This window comes from Dermacentor andersoni, chromosome 3, assembly GCF_023375885.2.
Source record: "Dermacentor andersoni chromosome 3, qqDerAnde1_hic_scaffold, whole genome shotgun sequence".
Taxonomy (NCBI): domain Eukaryota; kingdom Metazoa; phylum Arthropoda; class Arachnida; order Ixodida; family Ixodidae; genus Dermacentor; species Dermacentor andersoni.
This window is the reverse complement of record NC_092816.1, coordinates 106,065,832-106,092,009: the sequence shown is the minus strand read 5'-3', so window position 1 is coordinate 106,092,009 and position 26,178 is coordinate 106,065,832. Positions and strand designations below refer to the sequence as shown.

At 46.9% G+C, this 26,178-nt stretch overlaps 2 protein-coding genes across 4 annotated transcripts in view; one reads left to right on the top strand and one right to left on the bottom strand.

The window, feature by feature from the left end:
• LOC126540047 (ATP-dependent translocase ABCB1-like) overlaps nucleotides 1-26,178 on the top strand; it is a 186,782-nt gene that overhangs the window by 104,019 nt on the left and 56,585 nt on the right. For all 3 annotated transcript variants that reach the window (XM_055075236.2, XM_055075241.2, XM_055075240.2), the window contains exons 3-11: nucleotides 10,837-10,885; nucleotides 11,820-12,152; nucleotides 12,764-12,897; nucleotides 14,229-14,400; nucleotides 17,412-17,536; nucleotides 20,645-20,761; nucleotides 22,009-22,063; nucleotides 22,193-22,306; nucleotides 23,930-24,040. In XM_055075236.2, the coding sequence (XP_054931211.1) occupies nucleotides 10,837-10,885; nucleotides 11,820-12,152; nucleotides 12,764-12,897; nucleotides 14,229-14,400; nucleotides 17,412-17,536; nucleotides 20,645-20,761; nucleotides 22,009-22,063; nucleotides 22,193-22,306; nucleotides 23,930-24,040 (1,210 nt within the window). The remainder of the gene's footprint in view (nucleotides 1-10,836; nucleotides 10,886-11,819; nucleotides 12,153-12,763; nucleotides 12,898-14,228; nucleotides 14,401-17,411; nucleotides 17,537-20,644; nucleotides 20,762-22,008; nucleotides 22,064-22,192; nucleotides 22,307-23,929; nucleotides 24,041-26,178) is intronic.
• LOC126540038 (DNA (cytosine-5)-methyltransferase PliMCI-like) lies at nucleotides 5,527-10,584 on the bottom strand. The gene has a single exon (XM_050186845.3). The coding sequence runs from the start codon at nucleotides 10,400-10,402 to the stop codon at nucleotides 6,323-6,325; it is 4,080 nt and encodes a 1,359-aa protein (XP_050042802.1). The 5' UTR covers nucleotides 10,403-10,584; the 3' UTR covers nucleotides 5,527-6,322.

Here is a 26,178-nt window from a genome sequence, read left to right as displayed (position 1 = left end):
GGACGGCGTTAAAACACTTGCCCGGCGTCATATAGGTCACTTTCAGCAGTAGTTTTGTTTCGGCCGGCAAATTAAACATGTCCAACTGTACAAATGCGCGCAGAGACTCTATGTAGAAAGTTCACAGGACAAGGTTTTCCACCGATGCACGTTCTTCGCGTAGCTTTGTTGTTGTTGTTGTTGTTGTTAAAGCTGAAAAAAGAAAGGAAGGTGGGGGGGGGGGGGGGGGGCTGGACTGTGGTTGTTTGCTATAGGAAGGGATCATCGGCATTAGGAGGCGATTTTCCTCGCGGCAATTGAGCGAGCCCATTGCTGCTTAGCTTAAGGTGACCTGGCGAGAACTGGAGTATTCAACGTGACGAGGCATTTTGTACGGAACATGCATGAGGGTACTTGAAGAAAGGCGTGCTCACGCGCTTCCTCCGCGACGAACTCGGCGGGATGAAGCCGTAGCCGCGTCGGCGAACTTGAATATCAGAGGTCATAAAAGCGGTCCTGATTGTCATTGTACACAGCGCGCACGGACAAAGAACGAGGGATGAGAACCAATTAAGCAGAAGCGCTGTATGAGGTATAGGCGCTGCATAAGGTATAAGCGCCGTATGCGAGATACTTAATTATGTCGAATTAACTATAGCTTGCAAGCATATAAAAAAGGACTCGATTAGTTGATTGATTGGATTGATTTACTTGACGCTGGCGCATAATGTCGCCCTTACCTACCGTGACGTTGCTGCCGAAGGCACGTTTGCCCAGTTTGTCACTTGACGATTAAAGGCGGCGTGCAACCGCTCGCGTTGATGGGATGAGGAATTCCGGCGACGGCTTCGAAAGTTCGTCAAAATGCCAGAGATACATAAATATAACGAGTGTAAATTATGCGCCTTGCAAAATCACTACTGCGACTGTTTCGTGTATGACCAAGCCTTCCTGCATAGAAAGAAAGGTGACACTTCGGCGACAATTGTAAGCAGACTGCCTGCATGCCTCCCCGCTTTCAAACCCGATTTGGCATCCCGACGAGAGAGAAACATGTATTTCTTTTCGGCCCCCTGAACTGGGCGTTGGGATGGTGAGACAGGCTCAACGCTTGAGCATCGCCTGTATATTCTATGTACGTATGGCTGATATGTGCGCAGCTCCAATATAAACGGTGCCTCCGCGTTTAGACATCGCGACCTCATTTGACGCTTCTTGTCTTCAAGCCTTGCTACCGCGACGAGGGCGAAGGGTCGACGTTTTGCCCGAGGTCTTCCTTATTCCCTTCTCTGTCGAGCTGCAACGCTTTCATGCGCCGTACACAGACTCACGTAGTCGTAAAAATACATTAGTGTAACTTATGCGCCTTATATACCGCTGAACAAGGACAGGAAAATCACGGAACACAGTAAAACGAGAAATGGTCTCTCTTTTCCTATTATTGCTATTGTAACGTCTCATATACGCAGTGTATATCCACATTCATTCACACCCTTTCGCCGAAATAGAGAACATTAAGAATTTACCTTGTTTAACGCTTAGTATACGCAGGCCCACGACTATGGAAGTTGAATATCCTCATTTACACGCAAAGAGAAGCAAACGAATAAATGACAATAAAATAAAGAAAAAGAAAGTACCACTTATATGTGTCGAGAGCACCGTGTATATGCAGGCTTCGTAGCCGTGTTGCCCCTTTGCCATTTAAGCGCTAGTCCGCGAAATTGGTCACACCTTATACGCCTAACTGCAGTCCTTACAGTAAGCCGGAATCGAGTGTAGGCCTCAACCAACACGAATGCGCCGCACTGGGGCAAGGCGTCCCCAGAATGCATCCAAACGCATTCCCCGACATACTGCGGCCGTGGCCGCCTACATTAAAACCAAGGCAAAGTTTGTCCAAAGTCAAATGTACATAAGTACAGGAAGTGGTCGAGCCAAAGAAAAACAGTTTGACGGGCCTTCGACATCGCCACTCTTCAAAGCAGAATACAGCGCCGTATGCGGCGGCGTTAATACGAACATGTCAAATACATTCGCTATAATCGGCGCGCAAAAGAATAGGTCAAAAGAACCGTAAACAAATTCAGTAACAAAGAAATCAGTGTGAACACGGATGTGTACTTTCTTCATGATATAGAGAAAGCGTCAATGCAGTTCTGAACTGCGGTGTCACCCGCCGTGGTTGCTCAGTGGCTATGGTGTTGGGCTGCTGAGCACGAGGTCGCAGGATCGGATCCCGGCCACGGCGGCCGCATTTCGATGGGGGCGAAATGCGAAAACGCCCGTGTACTTAGATTTAGGTGCACGTTCAAGACCCCAGGTGGTCAAAGTTTCCGGAGTCCCCCCACTACGGCGTGCCTCATAATAAGAAAGTGGTTTTGGCACGTAAAACCCCATAATTTATGAACTGCGGTGTCTTCCGCAGTCGGGCATTTGCGCTCAGCATTTTGTTGAGCAAGTGCTTGCTGCATGGTTTGTTCACGGGTATTGCACAAGTCATTGTTCCGGACACAGCGTCGCGTGAATTATTGTTCTTTTTGATGGCGATTGATGTTGTAATACTGTTGCGCGTGGTGGCGTTGGGTGACTACCACGCAATATTTTTCGATTTGAAAGAAATAGCCTCAGTTCGCACATGTTAAATATGCTTACAATGAGCGCACATGGAAACGACTTGGTCTTTACTTATAGGGGAAGATCATAGACAGCCCTTGTAGCTCTTTCTTGTAGCATATATATTACCTTCTTGTAGTCGCTTCCTTTCATTCTACGGGATGTTTGTAAAAATGCGTCCGAAATTCATCGAGGATGGATAAGGTGCGATAATTAAGCGATTTCCTCAGGATTCTATTTTAGGAAAGCTAGAGGTATACAGTAATTACGTTGTAAAGACGTTTATCAGTCACCAGCGTTTGGGCCGACCGCCAGATCAGGGCGCGGACTCTCAGCACGAGCGGCGTTCCCCGAACTGGAGAGATTAACCCACTATACAAAGCGCTGGAGTGGATGGCCCACTACAGCGTTCTCCTCTTCTTCGCTACAATTACCCCCCGGAACGAGCCGTCCGGCGACCTAAGAGCTCCCCACTATGAGTGGATCGTAGCACGGCTTGAGGCGCTCGACGTTGACCATGTCTCTTCCACCACGGTACATGTGCCAAGACGGCTCAACGGGTTCGATCACATATAGTTGACGGGGGTGCGCGTTCGACGATAAGGGCCCTTCATGCTTGGGCAATAGTTTTGGAGAAAGCCCGGGTGCAGCGGAAGGAACCAGGAGCCGGCTCTCGATCGGTTCCTTCTGCTGCACCCGGCCTTCTGGCGCTCTTCGTCATCGGAGGTAAAAGCCCGCCGTGCGAGATCGCGGCACTCTTCAGCACGTCTTGCCGTGGCAGAAATGGGCGCACATTCAGATGCATCCGGACGGTATAACAGAATTGTGTCGCGACGAGTACCGACCGCGCAGTAAGAAAAGGGGGGCAAAGATGGTGGTGCTCTGAGTAGCAATATTGCACGCATAGGTTAAGCTGGTTTGAAGACAGACGCAGATGAGTTAGCAGCGCCTCCCAAGTGCACATCCCACGAATTGGAGCCATGCTCCGGGCTGGGGAGATACCCGTTTAATCGGTGGTGGGATTCGAACCAGCCACCTCCCGAAGCCAAGGCAAGGCCGGCGCCGTAACCACTACGCCACGACTTCGGTTGTACGCGTAGGTTACGAACGGCAGAATGACGTCCCAATTTGTGTGGTCGGAGGCGACGTACATGGCAAGCACGTCGCCGAGCGTACGGCTGAAGCGTTCTGTACGCCGCTACGTCGTATAGTTGTGCGATGAACAACGTGGCGCTCTTTAAGAATGGCTTCAACTACTTCGGACAGGAAAACACGTCCGCGATCTCTGAGCAGTTTCCGAGGTGGCCCATGGCGCAGGATGAATCGACGAAGCAGGAAGGAGTCAACATCGCGCGCTGTAGCTGCCGGGAGAGCGGCAGTTTCGGCGTATCGCGTGAGGTGGTCGACTGTCACAATGGCCCAGCGATTTCCAGCCTATGTCAGGGGAAGAGGCCCATACAAATCGATGCCGACACGCTCAGACGGCCTGGTAGGGCAAGGTAAATGTTGCAGACCAGAAGTACGTACATGTTGCTGGGCTAGTCGGTTCATATTGCTCAATAGACCATCATGTTTATGATCGCTTAGCGCAAACAAGGAAGGACTGAAGGGGACAAGGGGAGGCGCTCCCCTTGTCCCCTTCGGGCCCATCGGGCAAGACGGCCTGAGGGGTCTTTTAAGGACGACAGCTAACATAGTGCATGCATGCATGGTCTGTGACTACACAAAATGAACGCCATACAAATAAGGCTGGAACTTACTAAGAGCCCAGATCATGGCCAGGTATTCTTTTTCTGTCCCAGTGTAATTGGTCGCACCTTTCGTAAGCGTATGACTTGCATAAGCAACGACATAGTCAGGAAACGCTTCTTTGCGCTGGGCAAGAACAGCGCCGAGGCCATGGAACTGTGTACACCTCGGTAGAGGCTGACTGGTCGTAATGGCAAAAAAAAAAAAAAAGAAATTGGCGGTGACATCAGCAAACGACGAAGCTTTGTGAAAGCCTCGTCACACTCAGACGACCACGAAGTGAGGGGCCGTTGCTTCTAGGTAGCATCGTCAGGGGCGATGTGATGGTGACGAAATTGCGAATGAAGCGTCTGAAATAGGAGCATAGACCTATGAAACTGCGCAAATCTTTGACAGATGTCGGCTTAGGGAATTCGGCGACGGCCAGAAGGTTGACTGGATCGTCGCCAGCTGCCGAGCTACAAATCGACACTTCTTAGGGTTTAGTTGTATGCCAGCGTTTGTTAAACATGTCAAAACACACCGGAGCCGTGCGTGGTGACGTCAGGAGCAAAAACAACAACGTCATCAGGATAGCACAAGCACGTGTGCCACTTCAAGCCGCGCAGAACTGTGTCCATCATGCGCTCAAAAGTTGCGGGCGCATTACAAAGTCCAAAAGGCATTACGTTAAACTCGTACAAGCCGCCGGGTGTGACAAAAACTGTCTTCAGCCGATCGGCGTCTGCCATGGGTGCTTGCAATACCCTGAGCGCAAATCTAGGGATGAAAAGAATTCTGCGATTGTCAATCGCGTCGTCTATATATGCGTGGGAGATGGTAGACGTCTTTTGCGAGTGATCTTGTTGAGGCGCCACTAGTCCACACAGGACCGCAGAACCATCTTTCTTCGTAACAATATGAACATTTTTCAACCGAGTCAGACGACTGATACCAATGCAAGATTTTAAGCACGTCATCCAAGTTCGCAGCCGGTTTAAAATGCACAAAGATGACTAATTTTTGCAGCGTAGTGAATTCCTGCCCATTTCACCCAGAAAGAGCGCAACTCTGTGGCGGCGGTCATGAAAGCCAGCGACGGTCGCGGTTTGATAAAGACGCTCACTTCGGTCGGGACTCAAGCCCGCAACCTCGTGTTCAGCCACCGAGTCGGATAGTAAAACAAGACAAGCACATTCGAGGTGTAGATAAAAACCTTCTTTTAATCGTCAAATAAGCGTAAATCTTTTACACGTGAAACAGTTGCACTGACAATGGTAAAACACGAGTTCCACTCAACTTTTTACAGCGATCCCATCAGCTTTGCCAAGCGTGACAACAATCTAAAAGCAATTGCAAGCTCAGCAAAGACCTATGGTTAAGCACTGATAGTTGGAACTCGCATCGCTCTAAATGAAAGCGCCGGCCGAGAAGACCGCTGTCAGAAAATATCGTAAGATCGTGCACTCAAGCTGCGCTAGGTCAAGCTACGCCATGGAGACACAACAAAGGAACTGATAAGTAGGAGCGAACTACTTCGTTGTACTTTTGATGACTCGATATGTTCAAACAGAACACCTTCAAAGTACCCATTATCTTCGCACTTAATAATATCATGGGCTTTTTTTTTTCGTTTAAGGTGCATAAAGAAACAGTGATATAAAATCATTATATACAGTGCAACAAAAAATTGCCTTTCCAACACAACAGTCGCCTTCAGCGTGTTTTCTTACAGACGGCAAGACTCCATAAGGTAGCTATATAAAGACATAAAATGCCCGCTCAGTGTATAAAGGCAGCCTATAGCAAAGGCAAATTTTTTTCCCGGAGATCAAAAGCGAATCTCCGTGGATAAAAGGAGCACATAGAAACACACACCGACTGAACCGCATGTGACAATCTAAAAACGGCAAGCACCAAAAACGTGCATTTTCTAGAGTTTGGGAGTCACAGCCTCCCCCAAAGGCACACTCGATCGTCACGTTCCAGCGCTGTAGAGTCAGTTGTCGTTTCCGTCAGCAAGGCACTTGAGGATTTCGAGTCCGATAGCCCGCGCCATGGGCGGCGGCACGGCGTTTCCGACTTGCCGATGCCTGTCCAGGATGGTGCCGAAGAACCGGTAGGTGTCCGGGAACCCCTGCGATCTAGCACACTCCCGCACGCTCACGACGCGGTGCTGCTCGGGGTGCAGGACTCGGCCCTGCTTCCCCATCGGCTCCGGGTTGGTCACGGTGGTGCTGAAGAACCCGTCCCACTCGAGTCGACCGTACAGCCCCGCCCAGTGGTTGTGCCGGTTGCCCGTGTGCGGCAGGCACCACGGGATCAGCGTGTTGTCCTGTCGGCACAGCGGGTCGCACGGTTTGTCCGAGGCACACGGGCACACCCCGCGGAGGGCACCGGTCGACGACTTGCCGTTCTTGGCGTCGTGGTGCGTGTAGCGCAGCTTCTTGGTGTACGTCACGCCGTCCGAAAGCCGCACGACGGTGTTGGGCAGGTCGCGCCAGTCGGAACCCGGGGCTAGGGGAATGTGCCGCATGCGGGCCTCGACCAGTGGCGCCATCTCCTTGCACACGTGATCCCGCAGTACCGCACCACCGGCGCGGAGAACCTTCTGGAACGGGGTCAGGGCCTGGGCGCCGTACGGAATCTCGTCGAACTTGGCGCCGTTGCGGATCTCGGGCAGGTCCGACATGGCGTCGCGGACGGTGATGGTCCTGAGCGGAGCGGACGACGACCACTTGCAGTTGGACAGATACTTGCGGTCGTCCACCATGACGGTCAGCTGGCAGGCCCGAGGAGCGAACACGTGCTGCGGTTCCGGGTAGAGCGGGAGCTTTTCTCCCGGGGCAGCCGCCAGAATGATGGCCCTCCTACGCGTCTGCGGCACTCCGTAGTTGCCGGCCTGCAGCACGCCAAAGGTGCACTGGTAGCCCATGCTGATGAGGCAGCGCAGGGTCAGCTTGAGAACCATGCTGCGCTTGAACGAGACGAAGTTGCGTACGTTCTCGAGCAAGAAGAAGCGCGGCCGGTAGTACTCGCAATAGCTCAGGTACGAGGCAATGAGCGAGTTCTTGAACTGGGAGTACTGCCTCGAGTTGAAGCGGTTCATGCCGCTGAAGCCCTGGCACGGAGGTCCGCCGCAGAGCAGCTCGACGTCTCCCTTCTGCGGCAGCGACTGCCCACGCTCGTTGTGGGTCTCGCCGTCCATGACCAGGCGCAAGAGACGATTGCAGTCGTCGGTGAAGATGGTGGCGTCTGGAAAGTTTAGACGGAAGGCCGTGGCTGCGGGCTCTTCTCGCTCGATGGCCCAGCAGGACTCGCTGACGCCGGCCTGGTGGAAGCCCTCGGACAGGCCTCCGCAGCCCGCGAAGACGTCGAGACTGCGTAGCTTGCGCTGCGGTACGCAGTACTCTTCAGGCGGCTCGATGCTAACGGCTTTGCTCGAACTCTTGCCTTTCTTACCCTTGCCCTTGCCGAGACAACCCATCATGCGCGCCTTGGATGAAGGCTCCACGAAACTCTTGGTCTCGCTGTCGTACGCTTCGGTAAAGTAGAATCGGTGAGGGCCTCGGTGAAGATAGTCTTCGACTTCCTCAGCTAAGTTTTCGCCGTACACGACGTAGCATTTGCCGCACACCTGGTGCAGCCCGACGACAGCCTCTTCTTCGGAGTAGTACAAGAGGCAGAGGTCGGCGTCCAGCTTTGGCTGATGCGTGTTCTCGGAGCGGTAAAATTTCTTGATTCTCAGCCTGAAGTTTTGGGGCTCGTTTTTGGCGTCGCCACTGCGGGATTTTCGATAAATGGATACGATCTTGCCGATCTTGAAGGGTTCGGGCACGTCGGCGTTCGATCCCTTGATGTACTCGGAACGTTTGCGGTAGTACTCTGGGTACATGTCCTCGTCCACGTCTTCCTTTTTGAGGCTGCCCTTGTTTTTGCTCTTGGTCGGTATGAAGTCAAATTGGAACGCGTCCGGCTCCAGGAAGACACACTCGCCGACGCAGAACGACTTGCCCTGGAACGAGATACTCGAATAGCTGAGTCTGCCGCCGTCTTCCTCGACGACCTCTCCCGGGACGGGAGTCTCCAGTTTCTCTTGCGCTTCTGCGTGACGGCACGAGGTACAAGCTTGCGTCACGTCGCACTCCTCTGGACAAGGCAGTTCGGGCGGGTCGACGAAGCGCGCGTTATCCGGTTCGTAGGCCTTCTGGTAGAAGAACGACCTTCCGTCGTCCTCACCCTGCAGCACGCATTCGTCCTCCAAACTGTGCACGCCCCCGCGAGAGAACCAGTCCTCAGCTGCGGGTTTGAGTACTACCGTACAAAGGTCGTTCACTGTGCTGAGACTCTGGTTATCGCATTCGTTGACGAGAAACAGCTCGCGAGGGTCGGACGATTCGCCCAGAACGGTGTCCGAACCTCTCCAGAACCAGTGCGCGTGGAACATCTTCTCGCCCGACGTAGTTTCGTACATGTAGACGATTCGGGCCACGTACAGCGGTGTGCCGGGATCCGTGGGAGTGACGAGCACGAAGTCGCCCCAGCGCAGCTCGTGGCCGTTCACCACGGCGCGAGAGAAGTACGACTTCTTGTCGAGCTTCGCGACCGGCTCGTCGTCAACCCAGCAGACGTCGCTGCCGCCGCGCCGCGTCGTCTTGCGCGTCGCAGGAGCCTCCGCCTGCACGGCCTTGCGGTCGAGCTCGTCCTCCATCTCTTCCGTGTCGCCGTCGTCTTCTTCCGCTTCCTGGAAGACCTTGTTGAGGCAGCGCCGCTCCACGCAGCACTGCTTCTGCCTGCCCGTGCCTCCGAACTTCACCATGTCCTTGCACGCCCTGCACTTGCCGCAGTCGGCCGACTGGCACGCTTCGCAGACTCCGCACCGCTTGCGGCGGGCAGCGCTGGAAGCCTTGTCGTCGATCTGACCGTGGAACAGCACCTCGAAGACGTCTCGCACGAGTGGCGTTGTCGTAGCCAACGTACAGACGGGCTTCTTGGGCAACGCTTCGCGTCGGCCGCGGCGCATCGCTCGCCGCTGACCCAACGTCACACCTGCCAGGTTAACCAAGCTTCGCAGGCAGGGCGTCGCGATCAGGTGCGCCTCGTCGTCGTCTCCGGTGACGTCGAAACTCTGCACCTGGTCGATCACGAACTGGGCATTTCGAAGCAGCGCGTCCTCGGTGAACTTGGCGATGCCCTGAGGCGGGGGCGTGAGCTCGAGTTTGTTGAGCAGGTCCTCGTACGTGGTGTTCGGGTCCTTCACCAGCGTCTCGATCACCAACTTGCTCATGTAGATCTTCTCCTTGATGGCGTCGATGAAGGGCGCGTACTGCTCGCTAGGCGTCATGAGCACGTAGTCGGCGTACGGAGTGGTGAATCCGATCACGGCGTTCTCGCCACCGTCGAAACCCGCGGTCCACCAGGCGCCGATCGGTCCCATCGCCTTACAGCATATGCCATTCTCGGGGGAAGGATCCTCGTCGTAAATGGGCTTGACGTACCCGCTGAAGTAGAGCTCCACGTCGCGCTCGATCAGGCCGGCGTCGATGGGGCACAGGTGTGTGTGCCTGTCGTAGACGGCGAACTGCGTGAGCTTGTGCTGCGGCGTGTCCATCACGTCGTCGCCGCATTCGTCCACGGCCTCGTTATCGTTGAACACGCTTAACCGCGGGTCGGTAAGCGCCGAGAACTCGTCGACGGCGTCCGCCGGGTCGCCCTCGAAAAGCCGCAACTCGGCCGCGTCCAACACCTGGCGACAGTCGGAGCAACGGGTGTAGCTCGCCTCTGCGGCGGGCGGTTTTTTGCTCTCGGCCAGGCCGCTCTCGCTCTTGACGCGCTTCGCCATTTGGCTGAACAGCGCGGTCAGGGTCGGCTGGCTGCCGCCGGCAGCCTCGCCGTTGGAGCGTCGCTTGCGTTTCCCACCTTTGAGCTTGGCGGCCGGCGGCGATTCTTTCTTGTCGCCGTTCCCTTCGCGGTCGTCCGAGCCTCCGCTCGCCCCGCCGCATTCCTCGTCCGATGAGCACTTGCCGTTTGTCGTATCCAATTTCACGGGGGAGACGGGCACTGCGTTGACAGTTTTCATCTTGTCGGTGACTCTTTCACGGTGAACAAACTATACTGCGAAATAAAATCGACCACCAACACGCATAACACACACGAGAGAGCGGCTGCCGAGGAGACCCACGCTACAAGCCGCTTCCCGCGAAAAACTTCGCGCGCGAAGCGGCGGTGGCGCCGCCTCCTTATCGCTTGCTACTTATTCCCACTTACCGCTCGATAATACCACCGGGGAGAAAAAAAAAGATACCGTCTTTTTGTTTGCCTAACAGATTTTCTTTTTAGTTTTTCTGTAATGTTTTCTCTGTGTGTGCGTAATCGAACCTTCGTCCAAGAGTAGCGTTGGCGTGGTTACGGAGGACGCTGCCGAACCGCGCCAAACAAAGCAGCTGTTTTCGGCTCGGCGGCATCGGTGCTCGCAACTGTAACGCAGCTGTTTCGTTGCCTCGCTCTTTGCAGGGACAATGACAGGTGGCCGCGACCAAAGAAGGTCTCTTACTGGAAACTGGTGAGTAATATAGAATATTTAATATTTTTCCGGCGAGCTTTGTCGTTCATGTTATGGGTAGCGTTCGAAAACAGGTAAATGTATGCATTTCTCGACGATTGATTTCGCGCTGTTGTCTCTGAAAGCGATATAGCGAGTAGATTGTGTAATTATTATAATTTTTTTTTATATTCAGGAATAAACTCATGCAATGGGTAGTTTGCGGTCGCTTTAAAAGTGCCCTGAACATGTTATTCAAAGTCATTGATCTGTCGTTCGAGTTGGCGCGCAGCTACTCTTTCGTTCTTCTCTCTTCGTACCGTGTTATCTGCGATTTTTTCATGAATATTTTGATATTGTTTGAAAACACGTGCTGTTACGATCAACCGTTCGACGCCTGTTTCCAAAAGAAAATTTGCAAGGACAGCCTAAGGTTTTACGTGGTTTCATGTCGCCTGACCCGAACCTTTGACGGATGTATATACACCTCATGTGCTGAAGTGCTTTTTGCTTCATCAACTGTGTTATGTCATCAGCGTGTCCTGCCAATAACATCTACCCCTATTTTTTGCCAACATCGTTCTCACTGACTGATCTTACGGCAACTGTTTATCAAGCTTGTTATTCCTGTGCAGAACTTCTGATTTGGTGTACGAGATCAAAATGAAGTATATATCTTTCTTTTTTCTGCTTTGTTTACGGAAGTTACCAGTAGCTCTTATTCCGTATACCTGTATGGAACTGCGGGCTGCAAGTTGCAGGCATTCCTTTCTCTCTTCTTCTTTTTTTTTGTGTGTGTGTGCTTGTTTATGTTATTTTATTATTTTTTTTTCGCTGATCAAGCTTATCACAGGAGGCTCTCGATCGTGAGAGCCTGTTAAGCATACATTAAGGTAGACCAGTGTTACTCACATTACTAATGACTCTGCAGTGATGCATTGTATTTGTGTTCCAGTTTCGCTATGCCACGGCGCAAGACATTGTCCTGCTGTTCCTGGGCACGGTCTTCGCAATCATCCATGGTGCCGGCTGGCCACTGCTGGCTATTGTGTTTGGTCACATGACAAATGCCTTCATCCACCAGCAGCAGGCGGGCTTCTACGATGGTGAAAGCTCAAACTTGACCACGCTGCCGCCTCCTCAGACCTTTGGGGAAGCAATACGGCGAAGTGGGGCACAGTCCATGTTTGACCCTGTAACTATCCTGGAGTACAACATCATCATGAACAAGTTTGCACTCACTTATGTCATCATTGCTGCTGTGGTCTTCGTGTCTTCATTTGTACACGTATGTCAATCATTCCTTCTTTTATAGCTGGAGTTAGTTTGCTTCATGTGAATTATCTCTGTCCATGATATTGCTGTTTCTGTTAAAGAGAACATTGGTAATTAGTGATAAGTAAATGAAAAAGCCTAAAATGACTTTGGTTAGCACACACTTTTTAAGTTCCCCGTCTTATGTCACTGAATGTTGGATGCCGTTGTCACTAAGCAGCGCTTCTACTTGTGTTGGTTTAATCATGCTGCTATTTTAGTATTTGTTTGTTTTCTTCCGTAGCTTTCTTCATATGCACAAGATGTGGAGGCAAGCGACAATGCTTCACAAGTGTTTTCAGGGAATTGCATTTGCGGCCTCTTGAAATCAGAATTGATTCTCTTTTGCTCCTCCTCTTTTTCTGGTTCTTTAACTTGACAAGCACTGCAGCAACACCACAAACTATCCTCATCTGTTTTCATACTGCAGACAAAGCTTATTTCAGTTGCCTTTTTTCTTTACATGTAGTTGATTCAGGGCATTAGCTACTGACTGTTGTCGCGCTAAAGAGGTTTTCTAGCTGAAATCTCTGTTTTACTTGCAGCATTTGTTTGTCACAAATTTTGCATGTGCATTAACAACAGGTGTGGTGTTGGACCAGAGCCTGTGATCGTCAGCTGTACAGGCTGCGGCAAGAGCTGTTCTACTCGCTCCTACGACAGGATGCAGCCTGGTTTGACCGGCACCGTGTCACTGAAGTTGCGTCAAGAATGAATGAGTATGTGCTATGGCATTCAAATTACTGCAAACCTAATTGACACTTGTAAGCAAGAATGTTCACTAAGACAGGACGGAGCAGTTGACATAACATGCCTTTATTGCTTGCGCAAGAAAGTGTGCCTCTGTAGGAAAGCATTTATGGAAAAACTATTTGTCTCAAATGTTTGCTTGTTAACACTTTACATTCACGTACAGCAATGTTCACTTAGACAGGAAACATCTAATTGGTATTCCACTATCAATTAAAGAGACATGAAGGAGAAAAACCAGATGAGCTGTATTAGTTAATTACGCTCCACACGAAGCCATTCTTACGATTAGAGGAGGCATGGCAAGAACAAGACGGCTGGCGATGGCCATATTGAAGTTCCCACATTAGCGTGCCGTGAGTGTGTAGATTTCGACACCGTCTCTTCGGTGCTCAGGTGTAGTTGACTACATTGTAGAGTTTGACTACATTGTCTATTAAAGGAGCCAATGAGTAAACTTGGTGAATTTCAGGAACCTTTACAGCGCCACAATGGGCCTGACATTAGAAAAGCACTTTTAAATTCGTGAAGTCGCACTGACGTACCAGCACGGGTTTCAGCACGAAATTCATAAAAGATAACTTTTTGACCTCCATTTTCTCCTCTAGTAATCAACCTGTTACTGTAAAGTCAAAGGAAGTAGACTTTTGACAGAATACTTTTATCGGTCCAGTTTAATTCAGTGTTTCCTTTAGTGCTGGTGCATGGCATGAAGCCCTGCAGATTCCTCTTTCTTGCATGGGTGCCATGCTGTCAACTACAATTCAGGCTGACTGCAATTAATTTTCCAATTTAAGCTAGGTTTCTACACCTGCATAGTGTTCCTGATGAGAATATACCATATGTACGGATGTGTTTGCAATAATAACAATCGTTCTGTGGCCCAAGTACATACCACAGGGGTTAAAATTTTTATTATTATTTGCATATCGCACTCCAATACAGTCAAACCTTGGTGTAACGAACGGGGTTATGATAAAGCGAATCTAAAAATGTTTCTGGCTTACATCAGCATGTAATGAATACATGCTGTGAGCGCAGTATGAGATTTCCATCTTCCTCCTCTGTACGTATAATCATTTCCACTTGTTGCGTCTACTTTGTTGCCAGAGCTCGAGCCTGGCAAGAATAAAAGTGGTTCTTTATAATGTTAATAACAAATCTCAGTTATATCGAAATTATTTGTGTGTTGGATATGACTTTATTATAGTCAGGGTTGACTGTATAAATTGTGTTTCTCCTATTAACTGAATGCCATCTCCAAATGACTGAGTATTGTATTTCCTCCTTACTTTTTCAGTGACATGGAACGTCTGCGTGAGGGAATGGGTGACAAAATGGGCCTCTTCATCCACTACCTGTCCACCTTTGCATCTGGCTTTGCCACAGGGTTTGTTGAGAGCTGGGAGCTCACCCTGGTCATCATGTCGGTCACACCACTGCTTGCCTTTGCCTCAGCATTCCTGGGCAATGTGAGTCACTTACAGTCACTGGCTTCAAAGGGAATTAAATAAAGTGAAGCTTTTGAAGGTAACAGGATAGAAGCCATTGTGTCATTTTGAACTTGTCTTACTCCGTAAGAATCAGGGGTGAGCTGAGGAGCTAAATTTTTGTTTTCTTGCAATACCAATTATACGGACACTTCAGGCGAATGTTCCGCATAAAGTACAAGCATGATAAGAATTGGCGGCTTGCGTGGCATATAATGTGGTTGTGAGGGAAAACGTGGTGAGCCAAGAAGGATGGTGGCTTGATGCATGCCCACTGTTAAATATTACATGATTAAGTGCACGCTATGGTAGGAGAGCGTGTCTCCTCCTCTAGCCCAGCTACAACTGTGCCTGTGTGGCTGAGCATATAGGTGACCCGCATGCCCCATCTTGGAGGTAACCTGTGGTGAACGCAAAGGCTTAGTGCATGCCGAGATGGCTGGTGACTTCATGCATGTTGCCTTCCGGCATGTCTAGTGTTCGAGGTCACATAATCTAAGTTTTGAAAGCACGGTGAAGCAAGTGGCAGCACGAAGTGTTCACTCTTGTCTGCTTATGCTTTTCATCATGCCAGGTTAGCGACAGCATGTGCTTGTGGTCATCTAGTGAGATCTGTTCATGCTTGTCTGTGCGTGCAACACCATGCTTGTATATTTAAAGGGACCCTGAAATGATTTTGGCGATTTTGTACAAACGTACCGAGTCGTTGGAGTAGGTCCTTCTAATCATTAATTGACTCGTCTAAGTGCTCCGCACAAAGTGTGTAATTTATTATAAGGTTTTAAAAATGTACGTTGTTGCCGTTAGCAGCACATCGCTTGGCTGAATTTTAAGCCGCCCCTACCCATTTGTCACATTTGCCCAAATGACGTTAGAAGGGCGAGTTATCTGATTGGCTGCCCAGGGCGCGTCATCAATAATTTTTCCAACTTTAAGGTGAACAAAAATTGTTCATAATAGTTGGAATGTTAGTTAATTTGTTTCTATAAAAAGAAAGTAACAAAAAGAGAAAGCACAAGAACAATTTCTCACTACACTTGAGCGCTTCCGGCATACAGCAAGCGCCATCTGCTTGTGTTACAACATGCTCCATTTTGACGAGAGCTCCGTGGTCAGAGCTGGTCTCGGTCTTTTCGTGAGCACCATGATTCGACTTTGTTGCGTTGAGGCTTGCAAACATAGTGACTGGCAATATCTCAACCTCCCACATTGTCTCCCTCTGCAACGCACCAGACGGGTGGAGTGGCTGCAGCACATCGGGCTGTCGCTATCTGATCAGCGCCAGGATTTGTGTTTGTGGCCATCGCTTTACACCGGAAGATTACTACCACAACAGCGTTTCGCGAGTCCTGTATTCAGGTAAACGCAAGCACAGAGGGACAGGGCCTCGTCGTTTGACCATGCCTTTTCACAGTATGAGCAGAAACGCAAACTTGAAAGGTCTGCACGGTGTAGCCACCTGGTGCCACGGAGCTCAACCAGACACAGTAGCAGTAACGAAGTGTATTCTTCTTCGTTGCTGGTGTAAATTTTTCGCAGGAGCATAGTCATTAACACATTGTTCTTGTAAATGTTTAAAGTATTTTACACTTGGTTAGAGCAATATTAGCGCTTTGTTTGGCTGGTTAAGCTCTGTGGATGGCTGGACCGTGCAGACCGATCATGCAACTCGCGTATGCCTACGCTGAAGTTCCTTTATCAACTTGAGTTTGTGCCTCCACCCATCCATCGAAATGCCCAGCCTGCCTGTGGTTACCGGAATACCAGACACTTTTGGCACTGCAACAGAATGCTCGCAACCCACCCTGCTTCGATAGATCTCGCTTGGGGTCGACTGCCAAGCAGCTGGCGGAGAGGTTGGAGAGGCTTTGTGCACGCACTTTTAGAGAACCGGAAGTAGACGACACGACGTGCCATCCTGACACAGAGCCAGTGAAGGTGGAGCTTAACCCCGATAACTCGGCGAACAGGTTGAGGAGAAAATGCATGGCTATGGAGGAGGGTGACTTGTTATCGTTCGTAGCTCTCTTAATATGAGACACTTCACACAAATTGTGGTGCGAATGATTAACTTTAGCTGTATCCTACGCATCTCCAAAATTCTTCCACACCGTTTCAGGGGCCCTTTAAGTAGTAAGTGAATGTTCACTGCAATTTATACAGCCAATGAGACTAAACCCTGTGTTAAGAAATGAATCTTAATTTAAAGCCTGCACTTGACTTGATTTGAACGACGCCTGTTGTGAACGCATCAAAGAAAATGCAATGAGCATCTCGGGTGCGTTCACGCCAGATGTAATTTATATCAAGTCAAGCATGTGTTTCAAATTTTAATGCATTTTTGAATACGGGGGTAAGAACTCTATTTCGTGTAATCGTCCAATACTTTTCTATCACCATGAGTGCTTCGTCTTTTAGGTGGAACTATGACTTTCTTTTGGCTGAGTAACTATTGAAGGAACCAGCAGCTACTGTAGGCATGACAGGTGTAGGAAGAATTATGTTGTTCTACTATAAAGGGGAAGCCTAAAGCAACATAATTTTTTAATATTTATAATAAGGAAGATGATAGAAAAGAGTAAAGCGACTTATTGCCAGTGGAGAGAGAGAACATTGCAGATATTTACATTAGCTATTGCGTATTGACCAGTTTGGATGCAAAAAGAAACAACATTCGTTTCAATTTCACCTTTCGTTTTCTCTGCTTGAAATAATGTTTCGTACATGTATACATAAGCAGGGTGACATAAGATTGAAAATATTAATGAAGACGACAGGCAAATGAGCATTTGTCTTGTCTTATGGGTTTCTAACTCTAATCTTCATCTTCATCTGCTTTTGTTTCCCTTAATTTATTTTTCCTTTGTCTACATAAATACTGTTTTAAGGTAACAGAATTTTCAGGTACACAGCTTGACATGCATAGATTGTACAAACTGTAAATATGCTGCATACACGACTTACTATTTGTGTGTCATATTGTCCAATTTCAGATGGTGTCCCAATCAGCTGCCAAGGAGCAAGAAAAGTATGCACAGGCTGGGGCAGTGGCCCTGGAAGTTCTAAGCAAGATACGAACTGTGGCTGCCTTCTGTTCTCAATATGGCGAGCTGCAGCGGTCAGTTTAGGTCGTCTGCTGCATGCTGTTCTGTTTGTAGCCTTTGCTTTTTGTAGCAACTCCACTTCTATTCCCTTTTTCTTTTTCAGAAAGGTTTTCATTGCATCAGCTAACTCAAGGCTGCTATTGCCATTTGTATGGAGTTTAAAAAAAACTCAAGTCACTGTGGGAAACATTCTCTGTATTGTTGCCTGCAGTGAGAAAGCATGGCATTACACACACTGCCCACTTTTATAGGAGACATAAGAAATTCATGGGAGCATAGGACATGCTAAATGTTGTAAAAGTTATGAAGTCAAAGTGCTTGTGTCTTGAATAGACATAAAGCAACACGTGACAGCCCTTTATTTGCTGGCGCTGACCTACATTTTAAGATGGCCTACGTGTGTCTAGGCACCACTATATTAGATCAGTCCAGAACTGATGTCTGCACTGCCATTCACTTTGTACATATTGGAGATATTGTGATTGAAGTGAAGTACACTTCTTGCAGGTTGAAAAAAAATCAGGTAGGCTGTATTATGAACACAGCTGCAATAGGGTGCACGAAACGTCTTGTGCATGCTGCAGAGGCACTAGGTTACAGAAATGACATAACCAAACACACGACTTACATTTATTCGCGCATTAGAAAGCTTACATGCTTAACTGACATTACAGCTAGTGGGGATCTTACAGTGTGATATTGCGTTGGGCTCACTCTGTATTCGTAGTGGGCCAATTTGTTGCCTTGTGTACAGACCTGCTCAAGTATGCTGACTTGTTGGCTAGTGAGCACTTGATATTAATGTTTATCGCATAATCGTCGTCCAACTAACAGGACGGGGTCTGCACCATGTTGTTTACGTTGGCCAGAAAATTAACCACCTGCCTGATGATGCCGTGTTGTCCCACATGCCACAACCATCGTGTCTGCGTGTACAGTGACTGTGGGGACGCGAGCCTCTCCTCAATCAGGCCTAGTCAAATAGGTAGGGTACAAAGGGCAACCTGTACCCAATGATTGCAGGCACTCGTTGATGCATGCCCATGTGCGAGAACATAAAGCCAAATTTGAGCAGAGCTCAAATTTGGCCCTATTCTGTCCTGGAAACGACCCCTGCAGAAATCGTGCCATGGTTTCGGTTGCTGGCTTCAAATCTTCCTGAACCAGTACCAGTCACACACGTCGCTTGGCTAAATCGCCTGCAAGTGTGCTCCCTGTGTAGGCAGACACGTTCCGCCATGGTCAAAGGGGGTGGGTGAGGATCGGCATCCTCTGTCTTGTTGCCGCAGTTGCTTCGCACAATTTCTGGACCCTACATGTTGAACATGGAAGCATGATCGCCGAGCAACTGTCAAATTTCTGTGACAAAAACACAGCCTTATAACTCCTAATCGTCATCCTAACCACTTTTGTAACTCCTAACCATCATCCTTTAGTTTGAATCGGTTACAGAACAAAGCATTTATTATTAAGTTACACTTTCTTTAGCAGTAGAATCGGACCTCTATATCTCAATCATGGATATAATGAACTAACCATAAACGTTTCTCTCCAATATCAGCATGTAAAATATACTATATGCCCATGGCAAATATTGGATATAATCAAGAAATCTTCATGTCGGACGTAACTTCTTTCTTTATGAGGCACGGTTGTTTCTTTCTTGGCAGTGTCCTTTATTGACCTGCCATTCTGGTCCAGTGACTGTGATGTTCTGCTTCTGAGCACAAGTTTGTGGGATTGAATGAAGGCTTGAGTGGTTCTATATTCTAACAAGGGCAGAGTGTAAAGGCACTCATATGCTGTGCTTTTGTGGCACATTCAAGGGGCCCTGAAACACCTTTTGCACTTAGTAAAAAAAGTGTTGCCAATCCGTAGGCGAGGCTCCTGTGAACATGTGAGGCAAATATTATTGCACTGCACGCAGCAAGAAATCTACAACCTCGCGTCAAAAACAGTGAAAAATTGTTTGCTCTCACCTTCGCAACGTCATCATGCAGCTCTGTTGCAAACAGCCAGCCAAACGGCATTGGAAGTGCAATAATTTTTTCCAGATTTCGTGGTCGCGAGAGCATTCTGAGTAATCCTATTATTGCTAAGTTTGTGTTAAATAAGTGAAAGATATATATGCCTGCGATGTCAAAAAGATCAAAAAGGTACTTCATCTTTGCACTTTTGCTCTACACATTGTAGTTGCGCGAAGCTGCGTCTGCTGGGCATGGCCACGGAGATTGCCCTGGCGTGTTGTGCAGGATGGATACTAAGTGTCGTGACGAGCCCTCTGGCTTCTGACACTGCGTGCTGTGATTGGGTTCTGTGGGTGATGTAGCTTCATGGGCGTGGCGATGCGAGGCAGCCTTAGCGTCCATCTTGCATCGAGAGAGCGATTCACATGCCTGAACCAAAAGTAGCGTCACAAATGAAAATGTGCAGCGTTCTTGCGGGGCCTTGCCTCTTTGCCATCCCCCCTGAGTAGCTTCCAGTGCACAATGTGATAACTGCCTCTAACTCTACTTATACCTGAAGGACACAAAAACTTTTGTCATCGGGAGATTCATGCACGACATCTCTTAATAGATGCAGTGAGGCCATTCTATGATGTTAGAAAAGTGTTTCAGGGACTCTTTAAAAAAACCTGGGTGGTCAAAATTACACCAAAGCTCTCCACTATGCTGTCTCTTGTAGCTGCAGTGTTGTTTGAAGGTACCAAGCACAATCAATCAATTTGATTGGGTTTAGCAGCTTCAGCACCAACTGGCTTTGAAAACTCTAATTTACTTTTTAATAAAATGAGCCCTTATTTTCTTTTAAAGGCACAGAAATTTTGGAGAGCAAGTTTCACCCAGAGTAGGAAAAAATTTAGTTCAAGCAGGCTGGTTGTCATAATGCACATATCGCGCATACTGATAAAATCATAATTTCAAGCATTTATGGCTGTTCACTTTCCCCTAACTAACTTCAATGCGTTGTGTGAGGATTTGATTGCTATGACCACAAATTCAAGTGGAGATCTTTATTTTTACTCTTAGCATGCATGTGAAGGGGTGTGCCTTGCAGTCAAACATTCTCTTAGCATTGCGTTTCGAATGAAGGCTTTCACTGACTCTGCTGTGTTTCCTCAGGTACATGACTGCTCTAGAAGCGGGCAAGACTGCTGCAAGGCGCAAGTACATAGCCATGGCATTTGGATTTGGTCTGACGTTTGTGGTCCTCTACGGTGCCTATGCACTTGCTTTTTGGTAAGTCTCAAAGGAAAATGCAGACAAGTTGTTTAACGGTAAAGCAGCGATTTGGGCTTGCTGGTAAGACATCGTGAGGCTTATAGCGCGTGTGTGTGTCACGTCTCACTTTCGTCCTTGTCTCTTTCATGCGCTAGAAGCCTCACGTTGTTTAACGGACAGTCGGATGTTGGGATGCACATGGGCAGTAGATGGGTTGCTTCTCCTAAACCCACAAGTTCAGCTCCTTGCGGTCATGTGTCAGGCCCCTGCCAAAGTACAAAACTATCGGTCCCAGTCAGATGTTGGAAACTGCCCAACACGTGCGTGTGCTTGCATGCACTACTTTTTTCTTTGAGCTTGCTGCCGCACCTTTCAAAAACTTTTCGGACTGTTGACAATTGCACTCTGCAATGTCTCCATATGAGGGCAACACATTCTTATTAGCTGACTTGAAGGAATTCGTACATGCTTTTTTTGTGGTACAAAACAACAAAAGAATGGCAACATTTCTTTTTTTTTTCTTCACATGCGTTTTACGGATCAATCTTGCATGTGTTTTAGTGAACCTGAAGATGATTCTAGTGCCAAGGAGCAGTATATTCTGCCTTCAAATTACCAGCAGACATCGTCGGATGAGAGCACTAACAGAGAAAGCAGCGATGAAGATCTTAGAGAAAAAGGTCCCTGTGGTGATCAACCATTCAGTGTGGTTGGCTAGAGATGGTACCCTGGATGAGAGCCTCAAGAATAAAAAAAACTCTCTGTAGTAATTTACTTGCTTCCAATTTGTTCACGCAAGAACTCTCTTTGAGCGTCCTCCAAAATACGCGAAGTAGTTCCTTACTGGAACGGCCTACCCACCAACTTACACACCTATCTGTACTTTTGCTACACCCTGTTGTTCTTTGGAGAGTTCATAAAGAGATTCCTTTTTGTCTTTTGATTTGTTGGAGTTATTCTTCTGTCAATATGTACAGCTACCATACACTCAACCTAGACACACTTCTGGAAGTCTTGTTCTACAAGTGCAGTCTGCAGCTAGTAAACTTCGGCGGTTTTGCAAAGACAGATCAAGCTAGCCTTTGCAGAGCACTATTACACGAAACATCTAGTAGCACCATTTAAGGGGGGAAAAAAAATGAAAAAGCTCTCGAGACTTGCTTGGGTACTGGAGTCTGACGGTGGCTATACTTGTAATGTGTGCTCTAAGTCGTACTCTGTGGTACCGGATGAATTACATTCTTTTGTTGTTATTCTGCTTCCAGGTACAGCTCGGTTTTAGTAGCAGCATCCAGGCTGGATCCCGGCAGGGCGTTCATTGTGAGTGTGGCCCTTTGCTTTGACGCTGTTTGTATCTACCTAGGAACTTGTTTTGTCTAAGATTCTGGCCAACCAAGAAGAAAAACAAGGGCATGCTGTGCTCTACAAATCACTTGTTGTTTCTTGCAGGTATTCTTCGCAGTCATGGTGGGCTCGTTCTCGCTGGGAAATGCTCTGCCGCAGCTCAACAGCATCGCTGTGGCACAGATGGCGGCTGGCCGTGTCTTTGAAGTGATTGACCGAGTAGGTTTTCAAGCAATCCCCAAAAAATTTTTGTCCGATCAGAAAGTACAATTTTGGGCAGTTACACATTACGGCAGTGTTAAGAGAAAATCTTCCACAACAAGTGAACAACTTTGTCAGTGGGAAATTAAACCTGCCGAATCCACTAACAGTTGATACTGGCCAGTTGTTATTCCATTGTTTTTTGGCAGCTTCAGTTTCTTTTTCTTTTTTACTACATGTTTATATTATTTGTTAAGTATGCTGCACTTGATGTCTTGGTACTGATCCACGGTATGTGTTGCCCATTTTATAGGCACTTAACATCTCGCCCTATATATTAATAATGAACTGGCTTGCCTATCATTCATAATCACAAAAATCGGGTGAAAGAGAATCCTTTGAGGAGAGGCAGGAGGCTACCATTAAGATGAACTTAACAAAGCTAAATGTTCAGCTATGTGGAACAATGTGCAGTTGTTTGGTTGGTTGATCTCCCATAAACCCCATATGAAAAAAGGAATCTGCTTAACACAAACTGCATTTCTGTGATTGTCACAGATACTAGCTGCTCGAATCATCGAGAGATCCTGAACAACTTCTTGCTCCAGCAAAAGCAAATGCTTTGTGTACAGAAACACATGCCAGTGTCAACAGCTATGTGAAAACATGCAGGCCTGGCACCATAGAAACATTAATCAAGGAGGTGCTGGAAGTTTTCTTGCAAGCTGGTAGCGAGGATTCTGCCGAAGAGCCAACAAGAACGAGTTGTGCTCACATATCATGCAGATGATAATACTCCAAATACACTGGCACATTGTCTTACCATGCAGGCAGTAGGGGATTTTTCAACAAGTTAATTTAAAGACAGCACACATATTTTCAAAATGCCAGCAAAAAAAAAAAATTACTGACTGGCCCAAATAAACGTGTATAAATAAATATTTTGAATAGTCCAAGTGGAAAAAAATGTTTCTTTTTGTATATTTGCCTCTTCTTTTTTTAATGTTGGAATGTACCTGCAATTGTGAATTTCTTTTCTTTGATGACCTCCGTGGACACATATTTTTTTGGTTCCTTCGAATTCATCTTTACAGGAGTCTGTTGTATATAACTGGGAACAAGGTTCCACAAACTGCCACATATTGCAGCATCCTCCATCATGAATTCTAGAGCTACTTAGCCACATCTTAAGATACTGAAGCCAAAGAAAGCATTTGCTTGGCTTCAGTGTTACTGAGCTTACTGAAATTTAACGCAGTGAACTGTTGCTAGAGAAAAAAAAAAGGAAAGTTCTGTTTTTATGGTGACTGTCACAAAATGAATCACTTTTTGGAAACATACTCTACTAATGTAGCAGGATGACTAATGCCACAATTGTGGTATCCACAATGACAAGCAGCAGAAACAAAAATGTTTCAGCTGAGTTCTAAGTACAGACAGCAGAAAAAATATCCTTTATCTATCAGTAACAATACTCCCTTCTTGAAGATGATAGCAGACATAGATATACTTGCATTTAGTAATGTGAATACTGTTGACCGTGAACTTGTTCATGAATATAATCAATGCTGACTCACCCCCTTCATGTCTTTTGTGTGCGCTGAACTCCCAGGACTAATTCGATGCACATTTTGTTTCCAGAGGCCTGATATCGACTCATACTCTGAACTTGGTGTGCAGCTAAAACAGTTCACCTCTAACCTCTCTTTTAAGGACATCAGCTTTTTTTATCCAAGATGCCCAGGTCACATGGTAAGAGTCATGTAAAAGTATTTCTTTAAAATACATTTCTTCTCAACCGAATTCTCTCTCTCTCTCTTGTTTTTTTTTCATGTAGAAAGCGTTGCTCCTCCCTGCCTTTTTTTTTACTTGCGTGTGGAAGTCCACATACTTGATAAATTTTTTAAATTCTCTGCAAACCTGATGCAAAAGCAGAGCTGACGGTGTGTTTTGTAATGATTCTTTTAATTTCCCATTCCTTTTGCTCTTCATCACTGGCGCGCATGATGCCACGCCTTCGTTATTGCCAGCACGGGCAACTCGCTGTGGCAGGTGAACTCACAGACACGGGCGTCAGTGTTGTTGGCCAGTGTTCCCATGCATCTCTATTTTCTTACCAAGTTTACAAACATTAGTTAAGAATAGATGCAGCATACTGAAGAAGAACGTACATTTTGCTTGTAAAATACCCTCAGTTCTCAGAACATACACTTTTTGAATGGATGTAATTCAGCGCATGAAGATAGTATTGTAAAGTAAGAAATGTTGTGATCGCTATCTGTCCATCAGTTGGTATTTATTTATTTATTTATTTATTTATTTATTTATTTATTTATTTATTATATACCACCGGCCCTTGTAAGGGCCCAAGCTTGAACAACATAAGATTTATACAAAATCCAAAAGGAAAATATGCACAAATACCTAAAGGACAATAAGTTGGAGCAATGGAACAATTCAATAGAGAGGATAAGACAGGGCCAAGCAAATAAAAATCTAAACATGAAAAGAACTGGGCAAATGAGCAACAAAATTATGTAACTAAAGCAAGGTACCTGTAAAAAGAAAACGAAAAAAAATTTGGCCACATCTTGCGCGGTGTCATCAGGGCTATTTAAATTTGTTGCACGTAAGTTGTTCCAATCTGTTACTGTGTGCAGAAAGATAGAATATCCTAAAGAGTTAGTTTTAGGGAGACTATAAAGGTTCAGTATATCAATGCCACGAAAAAAAAAAAAATATCTCTGATATTCGTAAGGTATTGACACAATTAATTGCATGTCGTTATACCAACCACGAATGGTCATGTGAAAAATGTGAAAATAGCAAGAACAATACTGTCAGTATACAGTTGCACACGGCCGTATTGTAGTTATCTGCGCCTTGCAGAAGTAACGAAAATTGGTTCTCAGCACGTTTCTGTGAGTACATCCTGAAGTGTTTTGTGTTCCTTAATGCACAGCACAACATGCACGTTTGAAGCACGTTTTGGCACCAGCCTAACATATTTTTCTTAACATGGTTTATTACTGGAGGTGGCCGAATTTCACATTTTTTTCAAATATGAATAGTAAGCATTAAATATAGAATCAAATATCGAATAGTCAAATGCAGACACATACATTTACAGCGAGAATATGTGTTACGGTATTATTAGGCACCACACCTGTACTGACAGCTAGAAAGACAGTAAGAAAGACAGCTAGATTTCTGGGTCAAATGAACAGCTTTAAACAAGAAAATTGCCAATTGCCATTAAAAAAACTGCATGAATAGTCTCTCAATGACATTAGAGCCTGGTTTCAAACAAGCGCTCCAAAAAGAAGTGGCAGTTATATGACTAGCTTTCCAAGAACACTAAATAAATGACTGCCAAAGAATAATTAAAAGTTGCTGTTAAAAAGTAAAATAATAAGCTATGGAAGGACTTGTTCGCTATAGACATATGTAAAAGGGACCGTTGCAAGAAAACATTGCTGGTTGTAACACAGAAGATAAATCTGAACGCAGTTACACTGCCAAATACAAGAAATTACAAAGCACAAGCAAGAAATCGCAGGTTGTCATGTAGGCTTCAGTCACGAAACTGAAAACAAAACTTGTATTACCCATTTTATTTCGGCATTCATTTGAAAACTTTTGTCATTGTCACACTTCTGACGATTAGCAATGCTTTGTTTAGCAGGCAGAAAACAGCAACTTGAGTGAAACATTCAGTTGTTGCGAAATATTTGGTTAGTTTTAAGCATTCTAATACAGCGAAATCTCAATATAATGATTCATGCAGGACCGCTGAAGATCGTTCGTTATTTTGAAATATTGTTGTAATGAAAAACTTGCGGTTATAAACCAGTGGACAAACCTAGGAATGAAAATTAAGTACTTTGGTA

Coding starts and splice junctions, on each gene's coding strand:
- LOC126540038 (XM_050186845.3), bottom strand. CDS start 10,402: ATGAAAACTGTCAACGCAGTGCCCGTCTCCCCCGTGAAATTGGATACG.